We start from the raw sequence: 16,031 nt of genomic DNA, 5'->3' as shown, positions 1-16,031 counted from the left end.
ACACCGACTGATAGGCGCCTAGAAAACTCAGCACATCCTGCTGCCAGGAGCCTTGTGGGGGATATAAAAGTAAAATAAGAAACAACAGATAAAGTGAAATGCTAACCTGTGAAACGCCGTAAAAAGTAAAATGCTGACTGCTAACAGCAATAAAGGAGCTCTTAATTCAATTAGATACTAAAACCTTTAGTTTTGAATTACTTGGCAAATTCATTCAATATTATTTTAACAAGGTTAACTCATCTAACCTTTATAAAGATTTTTTTTCAAGGGTGAAATTACCCAAGAAGAACATAACGTTTGTTATCTACGTCCTGGCATGTCCAAAGTAAAAAATTCCTAACTTTTCTTTTTGCAGGTTTTTGAAATAGGACCACATAAATAGTTTTTCTTTACTATAATCTGTGACCAAGACACTTAATTATCGAGGCAAGTGGATTATAGTAACTTTTAAAAAAGTTAATTCATTTTGTTTGCCACTAATCCTTTTGCTTTATGCCCATAAAAACGCAGTGTAGTCAGACGCAATAAAACATGTACAGATTGGGAAGGAATTGTCACAGGACTCACCTTTAAATCCTCGTGAGCCAAAATTAATCTTAGCAACAAGGAGCTGTTTGCCCATGTATGGAGGAAAAGTACCGGTGGGGTTGGGGCCAGAGCAAATTCACAACAATCTGATTTATTTGATACATAATGTCCCCCATCATAAAACCACGCAAAATTGGAAATGGTCTGCTAGTGGTCACAAATGAGGAGTTTGTTTTTTGGAAAGTAAGTTCCTACCCATCTATGGTTGCAAAGAAAAGCTTTAAAATGTTACCCCTATTACATTTTAAAGACTCAACCCAGAAGGCAAATAAAAGAACCCCATTTTTTAAATCTCACTTTAAGCCAATTATGATTTGAGGGTCTGATTCATATTTTAAAAAAAAACATTTGAGGTGGCGATACAGTGATGTTATGAGAAGAGGAGTACTTGTGGCACCTTAGAGACTAACCAGTTTATTTGAGCATGAGCTTTCGTGAGCTACAGCTCACTTCATCGGATGAATTTCTGTAACTTAGTTCCCACAGGATTTACAGTTATTTAAGAAAGTACTGTAGTATATTTTGCCCTACATTTTTTAATGCTTGTGAGTAGTCTTCTGCCTCTTTTCCCTTCAATCCATAGTTCCTGGATGTTGGACTGCCGTGAGACAATGGTGCGAAGTGGCTAGACACTGTGTGTGATTTCAACGTCCCATAGAACATCTGATTTTTGCAAGTCGAGAATACTTTTTGATGTATACACAAATATAATTTCATGGCAAGGTCTTAGTCCTTCATGGAGTAGTGAGATGACAGTCCTCTCTCCATAGCAGAAGTCAGCATTGAACTCTAGGAAGAACTATGTCCTCAACCCAGAACGGATCTCATTTGATGGACCCTTAGAATTCCTCCCCTCAGCCTAAAGCACCATTTGCCTATGCCCCATAAAGGCATTTTCTTCTCACTAACAACTGGACAGAACTTCCCTGGACTGGGTCACTAATACTTAAAGTGATACAAGGACTCCGGTCTCTTTTTCATCAAACAAGACTAAGCATATTTAAGATTTACATTTCCTACCTTCCATGTAAGAAAGCACTTTGAGGCATGGTCTACACTTAAAAGTCGACTGACCTATCTTGCTAAGGGGTGTGACTTTTTTGCTGACAAAGTTATGCTGGTAAAAGCCCCATGTGCAGACAGTTACACTGTTATAAAGGCACTTTATTCCAATATAGCTTTATTTTGCTTCACAAAATTGAAATAATCTATATATAGAAACAACACTAGAGGTTGTTTTTTTTTCTCCTGCTTTAACTATGCTGGTGTAGTACAGAAAATACAAATACATTTAGTTAAATGTAACACTAAGTTACACATAAAATCAGGGAAGTAAGAGTTAATCTTCCAACTGTAAACTTAGCATCTTTTAATATACTATATGCTTTATAGCAGCAGTTCTCAAACTATGGGGTAGGCCTCCCAAAGGAGGTGAAGGAATGTGTCAATGGAGGCATGAGTGGTATGCTTTTTTTTCTTCTTCTTTTTTTGAAGAGCTCTGGCTGTCAGCCCTGAGTGGCTGGGGCTTGTGCAAAAGAACCGTGCATACCTGGGAGGCGGGGATAATGGGGACAGCCAGAACCTCGCCACCTGGGCTCAGGATTTCCTCCCTCCCCACCCCAATCCTTCACTGGGAGGCAGCCAGGGCTCAAGCTCTTCTTCCCTCCCCCTCAATGGGAAGCGGTGGGGGCTCTGGCTGTCAGCCTTGGAATGGCGGCAGCAGCGCAGAAATAAAGGTTGCAATGGGGTGCTAAATCTGCTGTGAAAAGTGATATCAATGTACACTTCAGAGCTGGGTGGCAAAATATGTACTTGTGGTGGTTGGGGGGGGGGAGTGGTCGGGAGGAAGAGAGAGCGAGTGCATAAATGACTACAGACACAAAGAAGGGTGGCCTGATTAAATAAGTTTGAAAATCACTGATTTACAGGACATTTTGTCTACTTTATCTTAAGAGTATTATTGTTCATATCACAAATAGTATGTGTATAGTGCTGTTGAAACCGTAACAGAATACAGCCAGCTTAATCACACTTGATCCAATTCATACCGACTATTACCAGTAATGACTATGATGAAAAATAAATAGAAATTTACAGGAGGTGATCCTTCCCGTTTGTCTACTTTGACTATGGAGGCTGAGGAATGAAATGCACGTTTTCTCATGTTGGTGGGGCTCTTTAACACAGCAACAGAAGAGAAAGTTTAAGAATGGGAATTTAAAAAAACCACCACAAGAAAGGTCCAGAGCATGACCATAAGACCAGTGTATATTAGTTAAAATTATAATCTAAAAATGTTTAGTAATGCCATCATGTCTGAGCTATGTTAAAAAAAAAAAAGCTAAAAATATGAAATTACAAGATCTATTTGCATTCCTTTATCCTGATGCCTATATTTAAATTACCATAACAAAATTTTTCAATTATTGCACTGTTCTATTTTTGCATATTCTTAAAAAAAATCAAATTTAAAATGTGTGATTCTACAATCACAAAAACTGGCAGGATGACTCAGATGGTGAAGTACCTGAAACTTTAAATTCTTATTTTACACTTACTAGAATCCCTTACATTTCATTTTGTGACTTTAATTTTAATTGAACAACTTTATGTATGAAAGATTTCACGTTTGTTTTTAAAGAAAGATCATTCGAAACAGGTATAAGTTGGCAGTAAGTTTCCAACCAGTTCCTATTTAGCTGCACGCACATTTTCAATGAATCTCTTGTGAAGCAAGTACATTACAACTTAAATGTTTTAACAGTATGCACGTTAAACCTTCATACCTAATCAAAACCAACCGTTTTGAAATCTACGAAGACAGTACTCCTCTCAGTGAGCACCATTTACATGCAAAATTTCAACTTAAAGTTTACTCAGTTCCCTCCACCCCCCACAAAAAGTTGTTAAAAAAAATATTCAATCAAATATGGCTCAGAATTAGCTCAATTCTTCCCCTTCTGCCCCAAAAGGAAACCAAGAAACCGAGCATGGAAAGTTTTAGCAGAAAAGGAGTTTTCTGAATATTCTGAGAAATTTTAAACCGAGGATCAATGAAAACCATTTTGCAACCTTAATTATAGCAAATGCTTTGGAGCAATTGTTCTAGTAAAATGAAGGTTACTAACCTGAAACTGCAGTTCTTCAAGATGGACTCCACACAGTCACGCTTTTGGGAAGTGCTAGCAATACAACTCATAATGAAACCTTCTTGTAGCAGTGCCCACTGAAGAGCTCTCACACCTCCCCCAATCCTTCTCTTCATTGTTCCTGAATGTTCTGAGGGCAGAAGTATAAAAGGGGACATGGCCCTCTGGTGAGCTCAGTTCCTTCCACTGCTTTCTTAGGTCCAAGATTTTAATTAGGAGTCTGAAGTAGAGAGGAAGGTGGGAAGGGAGTGTGAATGTGTAGATTCCATCCTGAAGAACTCCAGTTACAGGGGAGTAACCTTCATTTCTTCTTTGAGTGACCTCTACACATTCCCACTCTTAGGGTAGTTTGATGAGCAGTACTGTCAACTGAAGAAAATGGTACACTGCATCCTATTTCAACAGTGAGTACTGCCCTACCAAATAAACATCACATATCAAGACCTAAATCAAGCAGATAACATTTCGTAAATATGTGTACAGAGCACTCTGCAACTCTTCAGATTTCAATAATGAGAATATGTTTAAGCCTTACTATAGAAACTGACTTAGCCTCAGTGGAGTGTACCCTCACCCTTGCAGGAAGAGCGGCAGAAGCTAGTTTGTAACTCTCCTCCATATTTAGTCTAACCCATTTGGAGAAGCATTGTGATAAGATTATTTTTTACAGAGATAATCGTAATAGGCAAAGTGATCTGAGGACTTTAGAAAGTCTAGTTCTTTTTCAGACAGAAGGCTACTGCCTATTTAGCATCTGATGTGCACAGTTTTGATTAATCTGAATGTGCAAGAAGTCTGGGAAAAAGACTGGTAGACTGACTAGTTAAGATGGACGACATTTACCACCTTGGGCAGAAATTTTGAATGTAGACAAAAGAACACTATTTCTGTAGAAAACTGAACAATGGCTCTGCCTTCAAGGCTTGTAGTTCGCTTATGCTTCTGGCAGATGTTATTGCTACAATGAATGCTGTTTTGATTGATAGATAAAACCCTAAGCACTCAGTTTGAGATGATGGTCTCATAAGTTGAGTAAAGACTAAGTTAAGGTCCCATGATGACGAGGAATCCTTGACTGGCACTATACCCTTCATAAACCTTTAAAAACCCTCCTTAGACCTTTAACACTATACCTTTCATAGACCTTCTCCACTTAAGAGTAATAGCACTTACGAGTAGATTGCTTACTGGAGTTTACCAGGATGTGCTGTACATCTGACAAACAGGCTCTCTAAATCAGTGAGAGTGTCCTACAGACCTTGCTGCCAGGTGTACCACAGGTCTATATCAAAATCCAGCCATCCTGCTGAGGATAACAGATCTCTGGTCACTGGTAGAGAACAGTATAATACACCTTGAAGAGGCGAAGGAGATCTGGAAAGCACTTTTGTCTTGACCGCGCTTGAGCAACCGGAATTATTCTGGTTTTATCTTCCGTTTTATTCTTTGGATTAAAAGGAAAATGGGTAAAGGTATGGAAAAAGACCTATTCTCCAGCTGAGTAGGAATGAATCTGAAATAGAGCAGAAGCTCAGGTGTCTGGCATCGTGTCTCATTGTCACCAGATCTACTTTTGGATGATGCCAGAAAGTGAAGATTTTCTTTGCAACTGATGTATTTAGAGACCAACTCCTTTGTTAACTCCTCTTTGTTTCTGCAGAGATAATCCACCAACTTGTTTTTTCCCATTAGGTGAAGAGCTGTCAGTTAAATATGAGGGATGGACCAGCTCTGTAGCATTGTAACATCTTTACATAGTTGTGAGGAATGAGCTCCTCCCTGTTTGTTCACACTGAACTTAGTTGTTGAATTGTCAGTGAATACTTTGTCTTGTGAGGCAGAAATGATCTGAGAGCTAGACTGATTGCCTTCAACTCTAGTACACTAATATGTAGCTGTTTTTCAAAGTGCTTCCAATGACTGTGGGTTATTAGGTCATTGAAGTGCACTCCCATTCCAGAGTGGGCGCATCCAGCTGATAGTTGCTGATAGGAGTGGAGGCTCGAATGCCACTCCTTTCAGGATGTTGACTGTGTCCATCATGTAAGAGACGGGAGCTCCTCTTTTGGGAGAAATAACTTAAGGACATGCTGTCTGAACTTGGTGGGTAATTTTTCATTAGCCTGTTACAGAGCTCTCATTCTGAAATGAGCATATGGAGTTATATAGATTGTTGAAGCCAGCTCAGCCTGAGGAAGAACATTATTGTCGGGTTGGAGTTCCCCTGAAGTCTGATAATGATATATTGAGTTAAGGATCTTTTCCTTTGGAAGGAAGACTTTTCCTGTTTAGGATTTGCAGATCCAACTTGTCCTACTGACAGCACAGATGCATTGGACCAGACATTCAGAATGGTAGCACTCGTTACAGAAAGAGTATAACATCTTTTTAGGGATTTACCCTGACCAACGACCTTAGGCTTCGGTCTAGGATCTAAGGATGTTATAGGACACAATCCAGAGGAATAAGAGCAACTTGGAACAGTGACTGGACCTACTGACAGAGGTACTGAAACCAAGAGTACTGGATTCAAGGGTATTCCTAACATGATTAGCTCTGCTGAGACTGACACCTGGACCATTCTACTACATTAGGAATGAGACTCCTTTGGTACCAAGGGCTTTACCACCCTGCTTCCTGGATCAGAGGATGGTATCTTGAACAGAAAATTAGGATGCTGCCTCTTAGTTCCCAAAAGAATGGGGGCCAATGCAGGCCACTCTTTACTCCTGGAACCAGATTCATCAGCACTAGAGGACTTGGTCTATAGGACCTCCTGCAGCAGGAAGGCTTGGAGCAGATTTTGACACTCCTTACGGGCTCTTGGAGTAAAAGTCCTGCATAGTGTGCACTGGAAAGGAAAATGTCCCTAGGATAGCATATGAGACACCTCGTAAGAGTGATGGAGATAGACAATAGGTGAAGAGGCACATCTTAAATCCTGGCCACCTTCCCTTCAGATCTGCCTCAGAATATGGGAAACCACCCTGGGGTGCAAAACCTATAAGTATCCTGATAATTGTAAAACAAAACACATTTCAATAAAATAAAACAATTAAACTACTCCTAAAACTAGCTAACAGCACGGGGTTACTTGAAAAGGTGGACCTGGAAAGGTTCCAATCTGTTTGCAACTGTGGTTGGAAGAGACAGACAGCTGGAGTGCCACCTACTTTGTAGCCTCATCCTCAGAATATGCACAGCGAAGGTGGGGGCAGGAAGGAGTGCAAGAATGCTCCAGTGGGTATGGCTATGAATCGTTCCACCATCAGAGCTGCACTGCTGGTGCATCCCGAAGTGGGAATGTGTAGCGGTCACTCAAAGAATTAAAAAAACTTTTCCATTTGTGGTCTACTTATTGGATCCTTATCAGTGTAACCCAATTCTTGTTAGCATAGATTGACAAACACCTAGTAGCTGGAGGACTAACTGATTGGAGGTCTACTAGACTGGAGGTGGGTGGGGAGGAGAGAACATACCAATAAGGTTTAGCACCAGTGAGCAGTGCAGTTTCCAGGCTACCTCATGCTACAGTGATTTCTACTAAGGTGCTTTCTCTGGCTTGGCACTCCATCTTTTGGATCAGTCTCTGATAGTAGGTATCTGATAAATCTGAAGCTCACCACACAACCCCACCAGCTGCTGCGAGAAGCATCATTCTGGTCTTCTCCCTCTAGAATGCTTCCTGGATGCTGAAGGGGAGGCATGAAAAGGAAGGGCTCTTCAGTCCTCTAACCTTCTCCCAGACTCTTGGCTGCTGCAAGAAGGGGAGAGGAAAGTTTCTACTACCCTGCACCTCCTCCAGTCTCTGTTTTTTGAAATTTTCCCCACTTTGTGAATACTTGTCTACCTGTTACTATGCAGCTTTGCCAACAGCAATGTGAAACAGACATAACTGACAGTTTCACTACTGCCCACAGATTTCTGAAAAGCAATAGTGAAGCCCTTTTGTTAGTTTTACTTTGCCACTTCTTGGCAAAGCTATGAGCAGCAGCAATGCCATCTGCTAGCAGACAGCACTGCATCAGTTTATACTGTTCACAGCTGGAAGGTTCTTGGTGTAGCCTTAATTGGCTGGCAACTTTAAAAAAAAAAAATTATATTCTGAAGAAATTGATTGTTTAGGCCAGCCACACTCAACAAGAAATACTTACACCCTGCCACTTGCAAATAGGTGAATGGGGTTTTCAAGATTTGATTGTAATAAATTTTAAAACTATGCAAAATTGTGTACATGCATTTAAATCACTTTACCTCTAAAATTAGGTTAACATTTGTAGTCAGAGCTTGCACACGATGGAAGCTGGCAATTAAAGAAATCGGCAAGAATCCTTGTTGGTCCATCTTTCTCCTCAGAAAAAAGTCTCTTTCCAAATTTTCTATGCTGAAATAATACTCACTGGAGAGAGAAACATGTAAATGTGAGCCCAGTGTAGGGTATAGTTTCTTGAATTATTTTTAATCCAAGTTCATCCTTAGTAAAATATACCAAATTTTGTAATAAAGATTTTGACACCAAAAAGATTGCTATTTATCACTGTATGTTTGTTACTTATGAGTTAAAAGTTATAAAAACAGACTAGGTAATCAAATAAACCAAATGAAACAGTACTTTAACGTGATCAGTATAGTACATTCATCCAAAGTATAATTGAGGCCTCATTTCTCATTCACCCAACTAGCATAAATGAATGACAAAAGCAAAATAGAAAAGTAATATTCATTTTCTGATCCTTCTTTTCTCCTTCTTACATGGATGAGAGAGTAATGGTATTCTCTCAGCATGCATGTGGATGATTCCCCATATAGTTGTATCAATATCTCCATCCTGATCTGTATCTTTTTCTCCTACTCAGGTACCCAGCAGATCAGAATGTTTAGGTGCCCTATCCTAGGTTGAAGGCATAAGCACGGGCATGCAGTCTAGATCATATCTTCATGCAAGCTCAGGTGAGAAAGAAAGAAGCAGAAAACACACACTTTCCATTGTTCAGTACACTGAGGCATAGTGCCTGAATGCTCCCAAGGGTACTTGGCAAAAGTTAAGTTATTCAAAAATAAAGGGTATAAAGAGGGTGAGACGTGGGAGGAAAAAAAAAAGGTGCAACAGGCTGTCTAGGCACCCCAGGTCAGGGGAGGGATAGGTTGAGGGAAGAGGAAAGTCTCTAGGGTGATTAAGTTGCTTTATGAAATGATCCCAAGATGTCAAGTTCTACCAAATCAAATGATGGTGTAAAGGAATGAAGGAATTATAACTGGGAGCCACTACAGAAAGATAAAAACCTGAAGACACCCTGGAAGAGGTATGGAAGCTCAAACTGGCAATGACTACCAAACAGCAGGACCCCTCAGACAGATCCTGCGTGAGACTGTTTACATGCTCCCTAATTTCTTACAGTGGAAGATACCTTGTATGAATGTGGTCCTTTAGGAACTGGATACTTTAGGAAAAGAGGGAGTTGAGAGTAGAATGCTGAGAGGATCTGAATGCTGAAAAGGTAAGGCATTAATGTAGATGAAAGCCTCTCATGAAGTTGGACTCAAGACAGAAGGTACCAAAAAGGGACTGCAATGTCACCATTGACTCTGAGCTGTAAAGGAGAAACCCAATTTATTCTTTCTTTATAGCCTTCAGTACCAAAGAAGCTTGAAGAGCTAGCACTCTTCATGAAAGACTTAACTCCAGCAGAGAACAGTCAGAAAACTTCAGAACTGGAAGAGATGTAAGCCGCCACTTAAAAGTCTGAACCAGCACAGAAGAGTCTTTATGGCTCTTTTCGGCTGAAAAGCAGGAACTTCTTCAGCATGCTGTAAGCAAAGTAAACTTTGATCAATGAAGTCCCTATGCACAACTGAATAGGACCCAACCTTTATTCCCCCCAATAATATTCCACATGCTATTCTGAAAACCTAACATACTTTTCCCAGATGAAAGACAAACAAGTACAGACACGCTAACACTGTTAACTAAACTGTTACCTTTACATCTATAAGGTATAGGTAAAACCCGAGATGTGTTCGACCTAATCTCCAAAGTTCCAAAAGCAAGAATGAATAAAGGAAACTGAAGTTGACTCCAACTCTTAACTACTTTACTGGTATCCACTGATCTGGAAAAGGGAATTTGAAAGAACATTAATGAACATGCAGCAAAGAGTCCTGTGGCACCTTATAGACTAACCGACGTATTGGAGCATAAGTTTTCGTGGGTGACGAAATGCATCTGATGAAGTGGGTATTCACCCACAAAAGCTTATGCTCCAATACGTCTGTTAGTCTATAAGGTGCCATAGGACTCTTTGCTGCTTTTACAGATCCAGACTAACACGGCTACCCCTCTGACTAATGAAAATGTTTATTTTTATGTTCTTCCTGTCTTTCTCTGAAGTCTTTTGAACTTATTTTCCCTCCCCTCCAGAGATGTAAGTTTGGATATACTCCTGTGATAACTTGAAATGTAATCTACTTTTCGATGTGAACCAAAGCATTTTTGAAGAATCAACACAATGTTTGAAGTAAGTCTGACGCAGTATATACTTAGTCACATTTGCTTTAAAATAAATGTTAATATACATACCTATAATAATCCTTCTCCCCAATCAAGTTGGTCCCCGTTACATGTATAAAATCACTCTTGACATTTTTGTTCTCAGAAATAGATTTAACATTTTTCATATTAAGAAGTTAATAGTTCTAAAACTCATTTATATAAGGATACAACCTTATTTGTCCAAAATATCCTTACTTCCTTGGACTCCAAAAAGAACTCCTCTCTGGAAGGCTAAACATTCTGTACAAGTTTATTTTGCATGAACTTCCCTCTTTCGCATTCTAGCTTTCATAATTTATAATTAGAAAAATATCAGAAGCAGAAGGTTAAACACTTCCACAATTATTTTTTAAATGTCATCTAAAAGGAAGAAAGGTAGCTTTCCACCCCTTTGTTCAAATACAATGAGAAAGGAAAAGATTATGGAACCTCACAGATTCCCAGAACTATTTGAAATGAGGGGAAAAAATGAAGAAGTTATATTCTAAACCTGCTCAACAGTATCTCTTGTGAAAGGCAAATTGTATAACCAATGAATCTTAGAGATTTTGAACAGGCCAGGTGACCAATGACTCTGGTTAACCAGCCATCTTAAGGCTTTAACTGACACTTGCCAACATCTTGTGCTAAAAGAAAATACAAACAACATCAGAAGTCAGATGTGACTGGTGTGTGACATTTTGCTGAGCATCAAGGGGGACATCAATGTGTCCTACCTTAGGAGACCTGGACACTGCATGCCCAGCAATCTGACCAACCGTGGAGTGTCTGTGCTCCTCCCTCACTTATCTTGAGGACAGTGGAGGCTGATTATTCTGATAAGGAGCTGCACGTCCACTGTCAGGTCTCAGAGGGGCCTGGCAGCAAGAGTTACAAAAAGATTGCAATATAGGCTTGAAGTTGAGAGCCATATGTCAGATTCTTTCTGCCCTTAAAGAGGCCTTTTTCTTCAAAAAAAAAAAAATTTTTTTTTTTGCATCAACTGTTACAAAAGAAGCCAGAGTAAAATAAGCAAATCGCTTCATGGAATACAAGGGCAATATAATCCACCACAAAAGCATCACAGAGAAATGCCACTGGCAAATGTAGAATATCAGCCAGTGGTGGAAAATGTCCCTTTTCTGTAGTGACTTAGCGTGTTCCAGGATTTTGCATGATATGCCTCTTTGCGATAATCAGCCTTCCAAATAGTTTCTCGCTCCTTAATGGTGTACATGAGAAAGTAAGTATTTCAGATTATTGAAAAATCAAGTATATGGCTCATTTAAAAACATATTCTTATTTGGTTCTTTCAGGTGAAACACACTGATAAAATAGAGCTGAAAAGATTGTTTTTAAAAGAAATTGAGAACAAATGGGGGAAAAGTCCCTTCAGAAATTTGAGCTACATACCCAGGAAAGAGTCTTACATGCTAACAGACCAACAGTACTCTAAAGGACAAGCAGACAGACATCCATACTTCAACTTCAAGACCAAGTAAAGGAGGATATGTACCATAAATAAGGAAGGTACATGGATTAAAGGCAGACTACAGTGCCGGAAGATTGAAGATCTTTCTCAAAGTTCCCACTTCTCAGATATTCAGGGTTTTTTCACCCCACTACTCAGCATAATTAAGCAGATATTTACTAGTAATGAATAAACCTCAAATGGTTGGTAGCTAGTATCTTCAGTGCTACTTACATAGTACACTGAAGACTGAGAGGTCAAATGTTGTTTGAAATGAATTTTATCTTAAGTAGATTCCTGACTTTTGTCTAAAAAAAAAATTCATACATTATGCAGTGTACTTACATTTGACGTTTAATGTATTCTTTGAGCAGTGCTTCATCCACAGAATACATTTGTACTCCTGTTCCATCGTCATAGTAATACATCATACTACTATTAAGGTCTGGTTGAAATGGCTGATTGGTCCTTTCACCATATAGTTCTTGGTAACCATACGAATACTCATAGTTCACTTCAAAGAGAATGGCATGAAGAGTAAGGGAAAGGAAAAGAATTTAAGATAAAGAGAAAAATCCAATACAAAAATACTGTAAGGGATATAAACGAACTGTATTATTTGTGCAACAGGCATTCAGTATCTGTTCTCAGTAAAAAGTGTTCAAGATATACTACTTGCAACGTGACATGCAAACCACATGGATTTATATACAGGATTTGATTTGTGGCAAGGGAGAGTTGTACAACTTAAATGTTTAAATCTTAATATTAAGCTATATTTTCCATCTTTAACATCTACTCTCATACTTCGAGGGTTTCCTCTGCCACGCCCTCTTCCTCTGCCACGCCCTCTTCCTCTGCCTCTAAAGAATCCTCGAATGCTGCCACCTTCACTTCTCACACTGGAAACTTCATCATGGTCATCTCTCTTCTCTCTATCACGGCGCCAAGCTTTAAAAGAAAAAAAAAAGTAGTGTATAGACAATCAATTGAGAGGTTCCACCATGAATAAATAACCTCAGAGAATTATTCCATGGGTATTAGGTACATCGGTTTGCACTGTAAAGCGTAAGTCAAACATCACAGAAGCTGACTAGTAAAGAAGGAAGTGATTTTCAAGTATAACTGATTTCAAAACAAAAACTTATGAATGGCCTTAGCCATTCCATATTTAAGGCTAACATTCGCTCTTTAACAATATTTTGAAATGTTTTAAAGTCCACAGGCACACTCGGATTCTCTTGGAAACTGTACTGCATCATCAGGGCCCTAGGGTTGTTGTATTAATTTAGTTGGAATATGAGCTCTCTAAACAGCTAATATTTCTAAGTGGTCTCAAATCTACATTCATACTCAGATTATTCTGAAAATTTCCATACCTCATCATGACTAGGGATAAAGTTAGCAGTGAAAGTTTGGGATCATTTGACCAAGGTGTTCTGCAGATAAAATCAGCTCCCTATGGGGCAGCTGTAACATTCAAATTGCACTAAAATTCACATATATATGGTGTGACGTTGCACTCCATATATTTTATGGAAATATGCTAATGAGTGTGAATAAAATATAACTGGAATATGCTTTATGCAAAAGGTCTCTTGTAAGGTATCATTCCAAAGCTTATAATCTACTGAGTGTGTTCATGCTATTTGTATGAATGTATCATTCTTGTATCTGAAACTAGGAATATGAAGTATAACTCTGGGGTACTACTGTAATTATGCAAAGTGTGGGCCATTAATAGTGGTTTGGAACCTAGATGGCTCCCACTGACTAGGACAATTGCCTGTAAATGGCTCTGTTTACTTGCAAACCTTCCCTGGTGCATGCGGGCCAGCCTCTGGGTAATGAAGAATGAGGTCTCATAGGACATGTGACCATGTCACATAATACTGGAATCCATCTTAAATCTGGTGCTTTTCCATTTCGAAGGGGGGCGGGGGAGGGGAGGGGAAGACCCAGAGATAAAAGATTCCCGCCTTGTGACAAAGTTATAGAAGGGGATGGAACAGAACAAAGGGGGCTGCCAGTCATGAGAAAACCCCTAGTTACCACCTGAGCTGGACTGTACCAGGGGAAAGGATTAGGCCCAGTCTAGGAAGGAGTCTAATCTGTGAAAGAAGCTTATTGGAACATCTCTGAGGGTGAGATATTACCTGTATCAGTTTCTTAATGTATTAGGCTTAGACTTGCGTGTTTTTGCTTGGTCACTTACTTTGTTCTGTCTGTTATTATTTGAAACCACTTAAATCGTACTTTTTATACCTAATAAAATCACTTTTGTTTATTAATTAACCCAGAGTAAGTGATTAACACCTGGGGGATCAAACAGCTCTGCACATCTCTACACCAGTGTTATAGAGGTCAGACAATTTATGAGTTTACCCTGTATAAGCTTTATACAGAGTAAAAAGGATTTGGGGTTTGGATCCCATTGGGAATTGGGTGTCTGGGTGCTGGAGATGGGTGACCTGCTGAGCAGTTTTTGGTTAAAGTCTGCAGCTTTGGGGGGTGTGGACCAGACCTGGGTCTGTGTTGCAGCAGACTAGCGTGTCTGGCTCAACAAGGCAGGGTTCTGGAATCCCAAGCTGGCAGGAAAAACGGGCTCAGAGGTGATTCCAGCATGTCAGGTGACAGTCCCAAGGGCATCTCTGTGACCAAACCCGTGACATACGAACAGTGTCTTGAAGACAGATGTACCACAAGGGGGCCTGGAGCAGACTTTGTGGTCCAAACTTAGGTCAAGAGATTCCTGAGATATAGTGCCTCCTCTTCCAAAAGTGAGCTATTTATAAAATGTTCAGATTCTTATATTTTTATTGGTGCAGAGCTAGAAAAAGAATAAGGCTTCAACTCTCAGCTATGTATATAATTTGATTGCTCCCAAGCTCAGTTACTAACACTACCATGGATAATTTTAGAAAATTTAAACTTTATTGCACTATAAAAGCTTAAGCAACTCTACTTAGAGTTTGTTTCCCTGTAAGCTAATGTTTCTGCAGGAAATTCTTCCTGAGTGCCACAGTACTGTACCTAAATGGTGGTTTAGGGGAACAAGCACTGACTGTCCCCTGAACCCAAGGGTCATGACTCTCCTCTGGAGATTTGAATGATGTGCACATTAGTGCTCTCAACGTGCCTTTGCTTGGTGTCTGCAGCCACAATACAGTTCCTTTTAGAAATGTGAGAGGTGTGTGCAATTTTGATGAAGCTTGGCACCCCATAAATATACCTATCCCACCATGGGATAGTATGGTGGACACTACTGTGTCTGGGATATGTATGGTAGTATGGGACAGGCTGTTACAGGAGGCACTAGCTGCCAAACTGAGACAATCAGACCAGAGAGGCCAGTGGAAGAATCCCAGCCAGGATAAATGAGGTCTATTGCAAAAATGTTGGCTGAACTCCTGTGGAGAAGCACTAGACTTGATAAACCAGCAATGTGCGGGGCATAGGAACAGGCATGCTTGGTACAAGCACCAGGCACACAATGCTGAGGCCAGAGTGCGAAGTTCTGAACAGGCATGCTCCATGGACAGCACAGGTGTAAAAGCAAGGGAGGGAGGATGAAGACACCCACTGCAATGAATTAAGCAGTTCACATCTTTCAGAGCTTTTGTTTTAGGCTGTATTCATTACCACCAGAATCAGCTGACAACACTGAATTGAGACCAATAGGCCACTATATACACCTCCATGAGCCTCCTATTCTAAAGACAGGTACGCACAGCTACTTCTCCATACACACACTAGACCCAGATCTGGTGTAAGGACTCTGGAGTTCCATTCTACTCCCCCTTCCTGCATCCAGCTGGCACAAGTACTCCTCCTCACAGTTGCACCATCTTTCTTTTTCCCTAGATCTATCCACACTCACCAGAGCATGGAGAGAGCCATGAGGAAGGTGGAACTGGTAGCTGAATGGTGAAGAGGTATGTACAGAAAGCCTCATTGTACCCACCCCGCAACCAGGGCCGTCCTTACCCATAAGCGAAGTATGCAGCTGCATAGGGCACCAGGAAATTTTGGGGACCCAATTTCCTGGTGCCCTGCGCAGCTGCGTACTGCTCCAGCCCCTGCTCTGCCTCTTCCCCATGGCCCCCGCCCCTGCTCCGCCCCGGCCCCGCCTCTTCCCACCCCTGCTCTGCCCAAGCCCTGCCCCCAATCCACCCCTTCCCCAAAGCCCTTGCCTCTTTCTGCCCCGCCCCAGCCCTGCCTCCTTCCACCCCCACTCCCCCGAGGAGTGCAGCAGGGACAGGCCTGCACTCACCAGCAGAGGGAACTGCAA

The 16,031-nt window shown here is 40.5% G+C and overlaps 1 protein-coding gene across 2 annotated transcripts in view; it reads right to left on the bottom strand.

Annotated features, from left to right (window-relative positions):
• Window positions 1-16,031, bottom strand: part of LARP1B (La ribonucleoprotein 1B) — a 97,913-nt gene that overhangs the window by 36,916 nt on the left and 44,966 nt on the right. For both annotated transcript variants that reach the window (XM_074950842.1, XM_074950843.1), the window contains exons 6-8: window positions 12,548-12,691; window positions 12,086-12,254; window positions 7,995-8,139 (exon numbers count right to left, since the gene is read on the bottom strand). In XM_074950842.1, the coding sequence (XP_074806943.1) occupies window positions 7,995-8,139; window positions 12,086-12,254; window positions 12,548-12,691 (458 nt within the window). The remainder of the gene's footprint in view (window positions 1-7,994; window positions 8,140-12,085; window positions 12,255-12,547; window positions 12,692-16,031) is intronic.

This window comes from Natator depressus, chromosome 4 (assembly GCF_965152275.1).
Source record: "Natator depressus isolate rNatDep1 chromosome 4, rNatDep2.hap1, whole genome shotgun sequence".
Taxonomy (NCBI): domain Eukaryota; kingdom Metazoa; phylum Chordata; order Testudines; family Cheloniidae; genus Natator; species Natator depressus.
Note: the sequence above shows the minus strand (reverse complement) of the source record. Positions and strands in the feature narration are given on the sequence as shown.